This window comes from Haliotis rufescens, unplaced genomic scaffold, assembly GCF_023055435.1.
Source record: "Haliotis rufescens isolate VD_foot unplaced genomic scaffold, xgHalRufe1.0.p SCAF_4, whole genome shotgun sequence".
NCBI classification, from domain to species: Eukaryota; Metazoa; Mollusca; class Gastropoda; order Lepetellida; family Haliotidae; genus Haliotis; species Haliotis rufescens.
Window position 1 is genome coordinate 61,024,462 of NW_025964112.1, and position 14,368 is coordinate 61,038,829.

Here is a 14,368-nt window from a genome sequence, read left to right on the forward strand (position 1 = left end):
TTTTGTCACCAGCAAATTCACAGACTTTTGCAGCAGTATTTCAGTTACATCACAGCATATCAGCTTGTTGTGGGAGGAACACCCAATGTGATGCAGGTAGCAGATGTTGAACACTTTTGTGCAATATATAAGCATGAGTATGGCGCTGACAGACTAGGATCATGCAAATGCAGGATTTGAACCTGCTTGACAAAGCATTTTGAGAAGGGATTCCATTTTGCAAAGAGAGTGAGTGAGTATGGTTTTATGCTGCTTTTAGAAATATTCCAGTAATATCACGACAGGGGACACCAGAAATGGGCTTCACTCATTGTACCCATGTTGGGAATTGAATCTGGGTCTTCGGCGTGACGATCGAACGCATTAACCACTGTGCTAACCGACCACCCCCCACTTTGCAAAGAACTGTGTCTCTCATATAGCATTACAGAGTGCAACCTCTCACTGTAATTATATATACAGAGCAATTTACCTAATTTGTGGATAACCTTGATTCATAATTCGCAGTAATTATCGTGATATCTTGTAAATTAAGTCACGTCACACAGCAGTATTTTTTATCAACACACACTCCACGTCTTGCAGACAAAATCTTTCGAATCACTGCATTACACGTCATTACAGTAAAACCAAATGTTACAGTGAGTTAAATAGCCCTAGACATATAATACCAAATTTTATGTTCACAAAATGTCAAATAAAAAAGATAAGGTAAGCATCAGCCTTCTCAAATCTTGTCATCCTGTATGTCGTACATACCAATACATTACTACTAATAAGCTAATGAATTAAATGATCAATAAGTATTCAAAACAAAATCGTAAAAATTAAACTGCAGATTTAGGTGCACACTCCTTATATTCATGAATCAAGGTTATGCAAAGGTACTACTCAAAAGAATGTCAAGAACACTGGATTGTTTTGATATGCCTATAGTTAATCTATAAGTTAACTATGAAAATACTGTGTGTTCCTTTATTTATGACATTGTAGTGTTTCAGATTGCCAGGAGGCCTTGGTCATTGACCACTGGAAAAAAACCAAAACACTGACCCTCTACTTCCAAGCAATAAAGGTCCCTTGCCCACATACTCATATAATCTATCCAAAGGACTCACAGTTACACCTATCTTCCCAAAGCAAGGGAGTTAACTGACTATAAAAGCAGTTTCCACCCTTGCCAAACTAGACTGGAATCATGGAGTTGGCTTACGAGTCTATGCATAGTCCAATCAAAATCACGTAGTGAAATCGGCATCCAGTTCGTAAACTGTTATGCAGATTTCGGTCAATTGCAGGATTTTTTATCAAGGTCCTCACGGGATCTGATGCACTTCGCAAAATAAGACTCGTTTTATTACAACATAGATTTTGATTATCGATCGATCACATCTTGACTGTGCGCCCCCATTTGATTGGAGTGAGTGAGTGAGTGAGTGAGTGAGTGAGTGAGTGAGTGAGTGAGTGAGTTGAGTTTAACGCCGCTTTTAACAATATTCTAGTCATATCGCGGCATGTCAGCTTAATGTGGGAAGAAAGCCGAAGTCATGCAGGTCTCAGACGTTTACCACTTCGGTGAAATCCACGAACACGGGTATGGTGCTGACAAACCTAGAAACATAATCGGGGCAAACCGGGATTCGAACCCACAATCATAGGTTTCTGGCGAGCAGAAGGGACGCAGCTCTGCACAGCGAATCGCGGCGCCTTAGACGACTGGGCCACCCGTGCCCCCCCATTTGATTGGAAGCAAATGCAAGTGATATTAGGGGTGGAATCTGATTGGTTAATACAAGGGACATTACTCTGGTGCAACTGACACTGACAGCCAGTGGTGGCGCCACGATCGAGCCCAGAAACTCCAACCTTGGTCGGCAAGGGTGGAAACTTGACTTTTACGGTCACCATTGCCTTGGGAAGATGAATTACACCATATGACATGACAATTTGTTTGTCATTTGCAACAAAACATGTCAACAATCTCAAATTTATACCTGATCTGTCCCTTATCATATACCTTACTTAGAATTGTGTTAGTGAAACTGAATTGGGTAATCTACTTACTTGATGCCCTTGAAGGCCTCCAGCTCTGACTGCAGCAGACAGAGGACCTTGTCCCCATCTGTCTGAGGTCTCTCCTCACCCTCACTGTCAAACACATCCTTCATGGTCCTGGGGCAAACATGGTATTACATACTATATATCATATTTACAGTTATACACAGTAGTAGTTGTGTCATGAATGCAAATTACCACTTGTTTTACACACATTGTTTGGTCTTATGAACTGTCAAGGCGCTAGAAAGGATCACTCTACTGACAATGAAGCTGAAAGTCAAACTTACTAGAAGTAGAGCAGATTCAACCTAAAGTGCAAACCTCATCAAGAGATTATAAATAGGTTTGAATGGGGAAAATGTGTCACGCAGAATGCGTTAACATTTTGGCTGGCGGACATGGTTACATCTTAAGAAAACCATCTACACCACCTCACTTCAAACTCTTCATCTCACAGGTTTAACAATTAACACATACTGCTGTCAACTCACTGTCCCCTGCAACTGGTAAAACAGTTTTGTGTGAATGATTTAAGTGATAAAATCTAAAACCATTCTCCATAATATCTCAACATATATTTACAAACGCTTATACTGAATGTACTGGGGCTTTTTGAGCAAGCTACCCTGCCCAGTCTTACTTTTCCACAAAGTCTTGCTGTCCCTCCCTGGTAGCATCCCGCTTGATGCGCACCCACAGCTGCACTAGAGTGTTCGCATGGCTGGCATCAATGTGTAGGTACATCGCTATGGTTTCCATGGCTTGCTTCCACATCCCACGGCGTCGGTAACACTCTGTCAGGCAATTGTAGATCTTCCACAGAGATGACTACAAGTAGGACATCAAGGGTAAACACAGGCCCTGTCTGGCAAGGTTGCATTGATAGCCTTGCCATCATGTACAATTACATAATCTCTAAAACACTTATTTATAATTTCTTCAAAAATATTCTTCATGAAATTCAATCTAGCACAACTAAGCAACGCCTGAGATTTAATGCACAACAAAAGCAAGAAGATATTTGTCCTGGAGCACCTAGAACCTATAGGTTGCTTTCAGAAGTAGGGACATCTCTTTGTAGAAGCATACCCTTATTTGTATAATTTACACCAACAACAATTATCAAAAACATGACAAGTGAACTGACAAAATCCATGAAAAATTACTACCAACAGATGCAGAGTACAAAAACTCAAACTTTTTGCTACATGAAGAACCTCTAGTCCTCAATAGAAAGTCTAGATGTTTTCTTCATAGAATATAATAGTGACACACATGACAGAGTGGACAACATTTAGTTTGCTGCATGTATCATGCATATCAACTATTTGAATTAGATTACAAAGTTCTTTATCAACCTCTTCAATGCGAGCCTGTTTCTTCTCAGTGTCAGAAAAGCACCACTCAGTGAGCTGCTGGCAAGTATTGCGGTAGAACTCTGTGGCCTGCTTGTCCAGACTGCGGTTGTAGCAGAAGTGACCAAACTTCACCATCAGGTAGCCTGCAACCCACGAAATGCGTTTTCTAAATATGTCGTGGTGGTCTACAAGTAACATGTCTGATATATATGGCTATAAATCATATCCTAATAAGGTCAAAAGACTGTGTTGAGGTTTTGACTTTAAAATAACATGTTCGAGTGGTCTTAAACAAAATATCCAAATGTTACTATCACTGACAAGTTTTCAGTTGGATTTTGTTTAAGATGTAATCTGGTAATATGGCCTTGTGTTGTGGGAATTCTTAATCTTGAAAATTCCTGAGTCAGGCTAGAATCATTGTGGGGCTCAGCATCTTGTAGAATTTTCCTATTCGGAATATTCTATAAGTAATACGTTACCACTGTTATACCGAGGCTGTTGTCCCCCACAACTGCTCTTATAGGGAAATCTTCCACAGAGATCTCAATCACCTCATGCAGCACGTGCGTAGCCACCTAGCTGCCATGTGACACCCTTCACTCTTGTCTCTTGCGAGAGCAAGTGCTCGGGGACAGACGGGCGGGCAGCAGCCCAGTGGTAACGTATTACCTATAGAATATTCCGAATAGGAAAATTCTACAAATAACATTAAGTAATACGTTACCACTGTTTTACCGAGGCTGACTACCACAGTAGGCGGTGGGGAGCACCTACAACCCGAAACCTGACTGTTGTGTTCCTTCCGACCAGCCGAAGTATACAACAAGGCGGAAGCACTCGATGCGCATGCTCCCAGCTTGGCGTTACCATATAGGGATACCAAAGCACTGTCAAGCGCATATTGTAAGGCTCAATCTTTATTGCCAAACGATTGTTGACTCCAAACAGCCCCACTGGATAGATATTTCATCGCCGCAGCGGATGAGAACACAGTATCCATGTGAGCTAAATCTTAGATCAGGTTAAACAGTCGAAAAAAGGGAAATTAATTTCATTCGGACCGTATATCCCAAGAACAAGCTTACTTAAGCGTATGTAATAGGCGCGTGACCTAAATTCAATATTTGAAAGCATGCATTACAAGGTTGCAATACACGACAGACAATTAAGTACATAATTGTCAAATCAAAATAAAGAAACATACAGAAAGCCGCACTAACTTGTGGATGAGCGCGATGGCTTGCGGGACCCCCACTCCCGTACCCACGGCTGTGGTAACGTTAGAGTAGACCCAGATTGACCACCGTGCAAGGTCTGAAGCCTGAGGAGTTCGGAATTGCACTGGGCACACCCCTTAGATGACCGCTTGCGCCGCGATCAGCACAACCTCCAGTACAAGCGATCAGCACACGTCTTCATCAGAGACCTTTCTGAGGTAATGATTGGCAAAAACCGAGTCAGAACGCCAGTAAAAACCCCGCAATATTCTGTGAACAGATATACGGAGTGTAGGGCAAATGTTGCCGCTAGCGCCCTAATCTCGTGTGGGTTTGACCCCGCAACCGGTAACCCCCATGACCGGTACGCCAGATTGATGACAGAACGAAGCCATAAGGCAATCGAGTTGCGAGTTATGTCAGCAGTCCGATTAGGGTTACACGATATGAACAGACGGTCACGGCCTTGTCTGCGTTCAGTCGAAGCCTTAAGATAATACTTAAGGGTCCTAACCGGACACAGCGATCTGTCCTCGGTATCAGCAGGATGTAAGATTTCTTTGAGTGATCTTAAGGTCGACCATCGGACGACCCAAACGTTCGCACAGCCACTGAAACACCACTGGGTTCAGCATCCACTCTGTGAGGCTCGGATCCCGAGGCCTCGATAGAGCATCGGCCAGTACGTTCCGCACACCTGGGATGTGACGGGCGCGTACCTGGCACGGGACACTGTCCACCAGAGCTTAAAACTCGAACGTGAGATCGAGTAACGAGTGACTGTGGGTTCCCCCCAGTTTGTTCACATAGGACACTACCGTCGTGTTGTCGGTCGCCAGCATGAGCCAGGTGTCGACGAGACGATGCTTCCAGTGATTGACTGCGTTGATCACTGCCTTGAACTCGAGGCAATTGATGTGAAGACCTAGTTCGTCTACGCACCACAGCCCCGGGCTCCCCTCCCCCTCTAGATCGGCGCCCCAGCCCACTAGAGAGGCGTCTGTATACAGGTTCGACGTGACCCAGAAGGGCCGCATAGAGACTCCTGATAAGACGTTGCAAAGGACCGTCCACCACTCCAGATGCGATCAGAGCCCATCTGGGAGGGCAACAGACGCACTGTTCTCCTCCTGTGCTAACAACTGGATTAGAAACCGTTGCAGCGGGCGGAGTTGGAGACGACCCCGATCGGTGCAGTACTGGGCTGACACAAGTAGCCCTAACAGCTGTTCCTAAAATTGAACTGTCTGTGGCACCGCTAAGACTAAGGCAATCATCACCTGAATCTTGTGCCACCGGTCTGGGGGGACAAAGAGGCGATGGGTCACCGTGTCAAACCGACCTCCGATGAACTTCAAGTTCTGTGAGGGGGTTAACTCGCTCTTGGGGAGATTGACAATCCACCCCAATTGCTCCAAGAGCCGAAGTGTGAAATCGAGCTGACGAAATCAAGTAGTCCAGGTACGCGACGTACCTGACACCCAGCTGTTGAGGACCCCCACTATTGGGGTGGTTAACCGGGTGAACAGCCAGGGAGCGGACGAAAGACCGAATGGGAGTACAACCCACACCTGAGATACTTGTGATGGTTTGAGTGAATCGGAACATGCAGATAAGCATCCTTCAGGTCGATTGAAGCGAGCCAGTCGGCCGGCATGATCAGAGCTTTCAGGTCCGCCAAGGTCAACATTCTGAACTTGGGCAGCTTGTGCAGGTAAAACTCGTTGAAAGATTTCAGATTGTGAATCATTCTGAGTTCGGCACTGTCCTTGGGAACGAGAAATATCCTGGAGTAAAACCCCGGTGTTATTTCTGGTAGGGCTAACTCACGTACCGGCCTCTTCTCCACCAACCTGCCGATGGCATCGGCAAGGATGGGAAGATCGGCCTCCGATTAGAAACCTTCCAACGGGGCGACGGTGAGCAGCGGATCCACTTTGAGATCTAGCCAATAGCCTAACCGGATCGTGTTGACCACCCACGGGTCGTCGAACACTTGCTCCCAATTCTCCTAGTAAGTCTGGAGTCTGGCTCTGACAGGGGAAGGAAAGGGAGGCCTGACAGGCTGCAGCAGGCGCAACTGTCCATGGCTGAATGACTCGGGTTCGCCTACGGGCCAACCGAAGCTGGCGCTGTTGGCACACGAACCTTGCAAGTGAGAGTCATTTGGAGGAGCCCTTACCGTCCAGAGACGGCTTAGGCTTCCCCCAGTGTCCCTTCTTCCCCCGAAAGGGCGGCATGTTGCCCTTACGGGGGCCCTCAGGGCGGGACCTCTTCCCGAAGGAAGAAGACGCTGACCCCTTGGACTTCCCAGCCGCAGCATCATGAGGGGCACTCCGTTAAGAAATACCACCCAGGCGTCTGTGGTTGCATTCAAACCGATCAAACAGTTATAAATGCGCTGGTCTCGGTCCGTGGGGGAACCTTCGACCAGAATGGCAGCCGCCGCCAAGTAGGTGTCGCCATGTGACATAGCGAGCATGGAGTGCCAAGAGAGGGTGTCCATTTGCTGTAAAGTCGCTTGAGTGACTGTAGCAGCAGGTGGGGCACGGACACCTCTCCACATGGGCCTCCGCGGTGGGACCTGCCTCGGGGAAGGCCAGGTCATGCACCGGGAACGAACCCTTTCTCCACGACGGAGGAGGTAACGGGAGTCCAGCGAAGGCTTTCTCCAAAGACGGCTTGATCCCGCGCAACAAAGTTGACGCAGGAAAAGCCTTGTCGGCGAACTCATCGAAAACCTCGGAGGAACCCACAGAGCCGTGGATTCCCCGGGGTACCGGCTGGGGTCGTGGCATGTCCTCAAAGAGGTCATACACCATGCCCACACAGTCCTTAGCAGATAACAGGTGTATCGGCTTGGGGGAAGGACCGGTGACTACGGGAGCCGCTGCCGTACCCGTGGACCCCGCGTCCGAACCCGCAGCCACCGAAGGGGCCGGGGCCGGAACAACCAGGGCCTTATCCTGAGATAAGGCCGCCAGTTTGGAGTCCACCAGTTGAGATAGCAAAGCCGCGACGGAATCCCCTGACAGTCCAAGGGCCGCCAAGGGATCCGCCGCTGTGGAGGTAGTGCCCGCAAGGGGCGCCCGACCGGACAAACCGGCAACCTCAGGGATGATAGCAGAGCGCACGTAGCGCCTGTATCGCGCAAAGTCCTCCGGCCCCAGACCCTCGCACTGGGTGCACTGGGTGTCCTCGCAAGGGACCCTGCACCGCGGGCAACGATCGTGAGGATCCCGAGAAGACAGAAACTTCTGACAGGCCCCGCAGCGCCTGTTAACAGGAGTAGCAAGGGTGCTGGACAAAATATCCATTTCCATGTCTGACATTGTTCTTTGAACAAAAACAAAACATGGTTACAACACACACACACCAAACATATTCAATAGATTTTCCGAAGAAAAACAAACGATAATAGCAGACACATAAAATACATATAATAGATATATATATATATTAATAGGTGATGCAAAAAAAAACCACGATATACCACTAAAGGTGGCCACGCCACACCCCATTAGTAGCGAAAAAAGGCGAGAAAATTTAGGTGGGAAAATTTTCTAAGCGCCGTATAACTAACGCCCCGTAAATTACAGTTTACTTTGAACTGAGAAACAGTAATAAATATAACCAAGGATAGGCAGAAGGCGGAAAACCGTAGAACACAAGTAGAGCAGTGGATACACGTCTTGCTAGGGCAAGCGAAGAGACAAGAGTGAAGGGTGTCACATGGCAGCTAGGTGGCTACGCACGTGCTGCATGAGGTGATTGAGATCTCTGTGGAAAATTTCGCTATAAGAGCAGTTGTGGGGGACAACAGCCTCGGTATAACAGTGGTAACGTATTACTTAATGTAATTAGACCTACCTGCACAACCCAATCATAGCACAACAGACACATCTGTAAAGTATGGGAGTAATGATAGCCGTAGCTCCGTGAACATCATCAATACTTCACTGGTTTGTGATATGTTGTATACACTTCGTTCCTCCTTTTGCCGGTACATCAAACTAATGATGCCCCTTGACTGCTTTGTGAAACTGGGCTCTGAACATCTGTTATTCTAAGTCTGGCCTTGCATGACATTTAATCTTGAACCTGACATGTAATGAATCACTACCATTTTCATTCTTTTGTCCAAAGAATTGGAAATATTGTATTCTTGAATGGTGTCAACATACCAAAGTAGTATTTGTCATCAAAGTGTGTCTTGTCTGACTCCACAACTCCCAGCACATTGAGATAGAGACCAACAGCTTCCAAACACTCATCCAACAACGTCTCCAGTTCTTCATCATCTGAAAACAACACACGCACAAGTTATCCTTTCATCTCCATCACAGACCTTCACGACAGAATTAGTCTGAACCTCACCTGTGAAGATCCATGTCAGAATTGATCTTCAGGACCCATATTTGTGACCTCCTCATAATGTAAATCACTAGATTGTCTGGTCCAGAATCAATTATCCACAGACTGCTGTCTTACAGCTAGAATATTGCTCAGTGCAGTGTTAAACAACAAAGAAATAAACGTTTCAACTTCATCTACTGTCAAAAAACTAATAAATACAATACAGGAGCAAATCTCAAATATCCTTACCAGTAACAGCTTGTGACAACTTGTAAAACATCTGGAACTTGACATGGAAAGCATCCAGCATGTTCCTCTCAATCTGATCTCGTTTCAGTCCAGTCGAGGGTGCTCCTGCTTCACCAATCAGCCGCCATTCCGACTCCAGGAAGTGTAGATACAAGGTCATGGTCATCCTGCCTGCCTCCATCAGATTAACAGACAGATTGACAGTCAGGGGTACAGACTTGAGCTGCATCATCAGCACCTGACACAACTCCAGGACAACTAACTGATGACCACCATCTTCCTTATCTTCATCAGTGACTGTCATCAAACCCTCATTGCCTGACATCAACACAGAAGCTACTTCATCAAAACGGGCATCGCTGCTGCATTCTTCTTGAAGCAAGGTGTCCAACTGTTTGACCACAGTCAGTATGCTGGTAACAACTTTGATCAAACCCATGTCAGCCATGGGATTGTCTGCCCCTGATTCACTGACCACCTCCAGGAAGTGCTGCACGTCTCCCAACAACTTATTTTGGGAGAGATATTTCACAGCTCGAATCACGGACTTGATAACAATCAAACCAAACTTTTCCTTGTTAAAAGTTAAAACATTTTCTAACATAGTGACAAATATACTTAAAACCTGTCTCAAATCAGCTTGAATTGCAGACTTTTTCAATTTCAATTTGTTGGCTAAATGGATGTACCTGCCTAGTGCGATCTCAATTTTTTCCACATCTGAATCTTCAATTACTTCCTTCTTAAAGAGGAATTTCATAGCTAGAAATCTCAACTGGGTGGTGATGAGAAGTGAGCCTGGATTGCTGCAGCTGGCTTCGTGTTTGACGGACGAGTTCCACAGACGACTGTAGGTGTTCATCACAATGGGTTTAACACCAGGTGTCTCAGTAGTCACACCATGGAGGCAGCTGTACAGGAACACTCCAAGTTGATGCAGGTTAGCCATGTGACTCTGTCATTTCAACAAACCGGTTGATAAACATTGAATTTGAAAGTAAACATATAATCATCATGATTATCACTATATTAAAAATGACAGAACAATAATTCATAAACAATGGTACATTTGATCTGAATATATATATACTTTCTTATTGTAACTGAGACAATATCATGATAACTTATATATATAAATACTGATAATGATAGCTTATGCAAAGTGTGAGACTTTGTTCAGCACATGAACAGAAGCAAATTAGAAAGTACCTGAAACAGCATTTTAAGCAAAATGAATAATGCCCAACAGATTCGGCCAAGGTTTTAAAAGGGTTTATGAGCACTATGCTGTAAACATTTATTTAACAAATTCAATTTTTTATTGATAGGTCAATGACAGTCATTTATCAGTCAGTAGCCAAGGTATCTGGTACAACAAACAATGATAGACAATAATTCAAACCAACCACTCAACAGCTCGTTTCAAACTGGTGGTTAATGTTAATAACGTAAGTTTAGTCCAGACCTGCAGTTAGTGCCACTGAATAACACTGAAAGCAGTGATTCCACACAATACAATATAGACTTCTGCAAGCAAAGTAAGATATTTTTTCTTTTGCTCACCTCTTGCACAAGCTTGTTGAGGATATGGTACACAAGTTTGGGTACTGTCAGTTCATCTTGTAACTTAATGTTGTCCCTAGCAGTCTGGTATCCTTGACAACAAACATGCACTGCTGCGATGAGGTCTTCAGGCACATCATTTCCAACAACAGCAACAGCAGAATGCAGAAATTTAACTGCAAACATTCCTTTCTCTTTCAAGTCACCATTTTTAGCTTTGCCCTTCACAGTCAGTATACTTGACAGGTACTCCTAAAACACAAGTGTTGGCATCAAAATAGATTTACCATGTTTACCGGTACATGTTGGTTCATGACGTAGTCTGGATGTCAGAAAGCCATGGGTGACATCATGAGCAGTAATCCGTACAGTAAGGATACAATCATGTGTACACAATCAACAAATCACACATAAAAATTAACACATTTTTTAAAAGATTTTAGAACCCTTCAAGAAATATGCAAAAGTTGATCTTGAATGCCACAATATGTCATTACCGCTGATTATTCTCAGGCAATAGTTGCTTAACAAAAAATATCTACAATAAAAGATGCCAAATTTCTCCATGTTGAATCTGACCCTCTTTCATGTAAAAAGAGGTTGTTATATCAATAGTGGCCCACATGTCGATTTTGATGACACCCTGGGGAAAAGTTCATGTGTCGATATCGATCCAAAGGGAAAGGGTATTGATGCTGATCCCAGCTGAGAGTTGACATGTCAATGTACATCCCTTAGGTGACTGTTGATCCGAATGTCCAAGGATCCGAGTCAGTACATCGAGGCCTTTAATAAGTTCATATTTTCTTAAATTCAGAGAACTTTGAGATTGCAATTAATGCATTTAAAACGAAGCATTAAAACTGTTCATATTTATTGGTCTTGTTATAAATGAATACAGGTTATTTCTACAAAGCCATAAAATTAGTTATTAGTTACTTATATTAATACATTGTCACATAAATTTGGAAATGTTTTGTCCCAAATTGAGAATGTTTATTGACATTTGCTGTAGACTCGGGGCAGAATATCGGCCCCTAAGAAGGTCTGGATAAATCCCTGCAATACAGAAAAATGCCAGTTATCAACACATGGTTACTGGCTAGCTACCAGTTATCACTGATGGGTCGTTATGAGACTGGTTATTGCCAACACCCAGTTATATCTCACACATGACATATCCTACTTTTGCTTGGTTTCATTAGAAGGGAGAATCTTTTTCCAAAATCATGTGCAAATTGTTTTTACCAAATAGATAAACTATACCAGATAAGCATCTTGCTTTAACATAAGAAAGGACATGCCGACTGTCCTTTCTTCCTGAAGATATGATGTTACAACCACATTTAGCACTATTTTCAAACATGCATAACCTGCAATAGGTACATGTATCATGTGTATACATGGTATGTTTCTCGAAACCCATAGTCATGATAGTAAATTGTTTTATAGATAAACAAATTAAAATGTAGATTTTATTTTCAAATATTGATTTGCGTCCATTGGCAGACAGCAAATTGATAATAACATTTCTTATTCATTTTAGTATATATATATATGAGAACATGGTGATGTGATACCTGAAAACATAAATTTTTAACTGAAGAGGTGCACATGATCACGATCAGACCCACTCGCGAGGTAATGATTTGTTTGGTTTATCTGGATCCTCTGATGTCATATTGCAATAAATTGCAAACTAAATTTGCTGAAACTGATGTCATATTGCAATAAATTGCAACTAAATTTGCTGAAAACAAAATTTTGAGATATTTTGTAGATATAGGCTAGGCTACAAGATCTTACATGATGATTATGTTCCAAGGCTATGGCAAATCGTAATGATGCAAGAGAGTAGTGGTAGATATGACCAACGTCCAGTAATTTGAGTGCGGCAGTGAAATTTACGTAAGCCTTGACATCTGTGGACCTGATAATCCAAATCTGAGGTTTTCCTGATCAAGGGGCCTAAATAGGTCCCCTGTGGAACAATACAATCAGAGAACCAATATCAGTGTGCACAAAACTGAAATCGATACCATCGTTCAAACTGCCATAGTGTTGTGCCTCATTATGATCGGGGTAGTTAATCTATCGTGATCAAATAGCCAGACGGCTCTAGTGTATCTAGAAGGGATAGGCCATTGACTGATTACTGAATGAGAGATCTTCTTTGGATGGAGTTCGGGCAAGATTACCTTTGTATCTCCAAGTATTGCATCAAAATTCCTCTTGCTGATATTTTCTAATATCGATTTATCAGCCATCCTTGGGGAATTTGGCTCATAAATCAAAGGAAATCATCGGCAGGTCAACAATAATACAAACGCCGAACAAGAAGTACCGCCATGAAGGTTTAAAATGGCCGCGCTTGACCGGTGTAAACAGAAAACAACCCCGGTGAAAAACTATACCCCTATCACTGGCCTAGTTCGTACTAGATACTCTAATTCAACATGATATCCACCTGATACATTTTGTCTCATCTCATAAGGGAAGAGTTACACGAACCACAAGTGTACACCGTTGGTTAACATACAAGAGTTTATCAGGCAATGATTAGATTGGATTCAGGATATTTCTAGTGAGTGAGTTGGGTTGAACGCCGCTTTTAACAGTATTCCAGTTATATCACGGCGTGTCAGCTTAATGTGGGAGGAAAGCCCGAAGTGATGCAGGTCTCAGACGTTTACCACTTCGGTGAAACCCACGAGCATGGGTATGGTGCTGACAAACCTAGAAACATAATCGGGGCGAACAGGGATTCGAACCCACAATCATAGGTTTCTGGCGTGCCCAAGGGACGCAACTCTGCACAGCGAATCGCGGCGCCTTAGGCGACTGGGCCACCAGTGGCCCCAAGGATATTTCTAAATCCACGTCACATCTTTGCCTGCCAAACCCTTTTATGTTACGTTCCTCTCGAAATCGCATATTGTACCCCAATGGCATGACCAACAAAATATAACATCTTAGTTTTGTAACTTCCAACTTTTACCATCAACCCACCCTTCACACTGTAGGTCACTATGGACCAAACTTTACACTCACAGAGATTTACAAATGACAAAGTTATGTTCATCCCACAAGCATTCAAAGTCTAAGTTTTGTGGCTCCGCTTCAGTGGAATTTGTGAGTGAGCGAGTTGCATTTAGCATGTTTAGCGCCGCCCCGAACAGTGTCTCGACTTTTCATCAAAGTTTATGTTGGAAGAGAGCCCGAAGAGCTTGTTTCAGTGGAAACACGAACGGTAGAGATGCAGATGAATCACATTTAACATTCTTTCAGAAGTGTGCTATTCGTGCAATAATTTCACGAAACAGACATCGTATCGGGAGGCAATGGAGGCGTTCATGCAACACGTGTCAATATTGTACGGGTCACTTTCTTAATACTACACCGGTTTTTGATAAACACATCTTTTCGTACACATACATTTGAACGCAAAATAATGAAATTATTATTTTGTGAATGGATTAAATAGTACATATTCTATATCATATCATCATAAATAAAAGGAAGACATTAGGCTAATATTGTTAAGTATTTGCAGTTGCCTCGGAC

The 14,368-nt window shown here is 43.7% G+C and overlaps 1 protein-coding gene across 1 annotated transcript in view; it reads right to left on the bottom strand.

The window, feature by feature from the left end:
- The window catches only part of LOC124116111 (separin-like), a 38,196-nt gene extending 25,026 nt beyond the window's left edge, over window positions 1–13,170 (bottom strand). The window contains exons 1-7 of the mRNA XM_046477339.2: window positions 13,003–13,170; window positions 10,805–11,056; window positions 9,242–10,196; window positions 8,821–8,937; window positions 3,417–3,559; window positions 2,699–2,886; window positions 2,065–2,172 (exon numbers count right to left, since the gene is read on the bottom strand). Of these exons, the coding sequence (XP_046333295.2) occupies window positions 2,065–2,172; window positions 2,699–2,886; window positions 3,417–3,559; window positions 8,821–8,937; window positions 9,242–10,196; window positions 10,805–11,056; window positions 13,003–13,071 (1,832 nt within the window). The 5' untranslated portion in view covers window positions 13,072–13,170. The remainder of the gene's footprint in view (window positions 1–2,064; window positions 2,173–2,698; window positions 2,887–3,416; window positions 3,560–8,820; window positions 8,938–9,241; window positions 10,197–10,804; window positions 11,057–13,002) is intronic.
- Window positions 13,171–14,368: the final 1,198 nt, after the last annotated feature.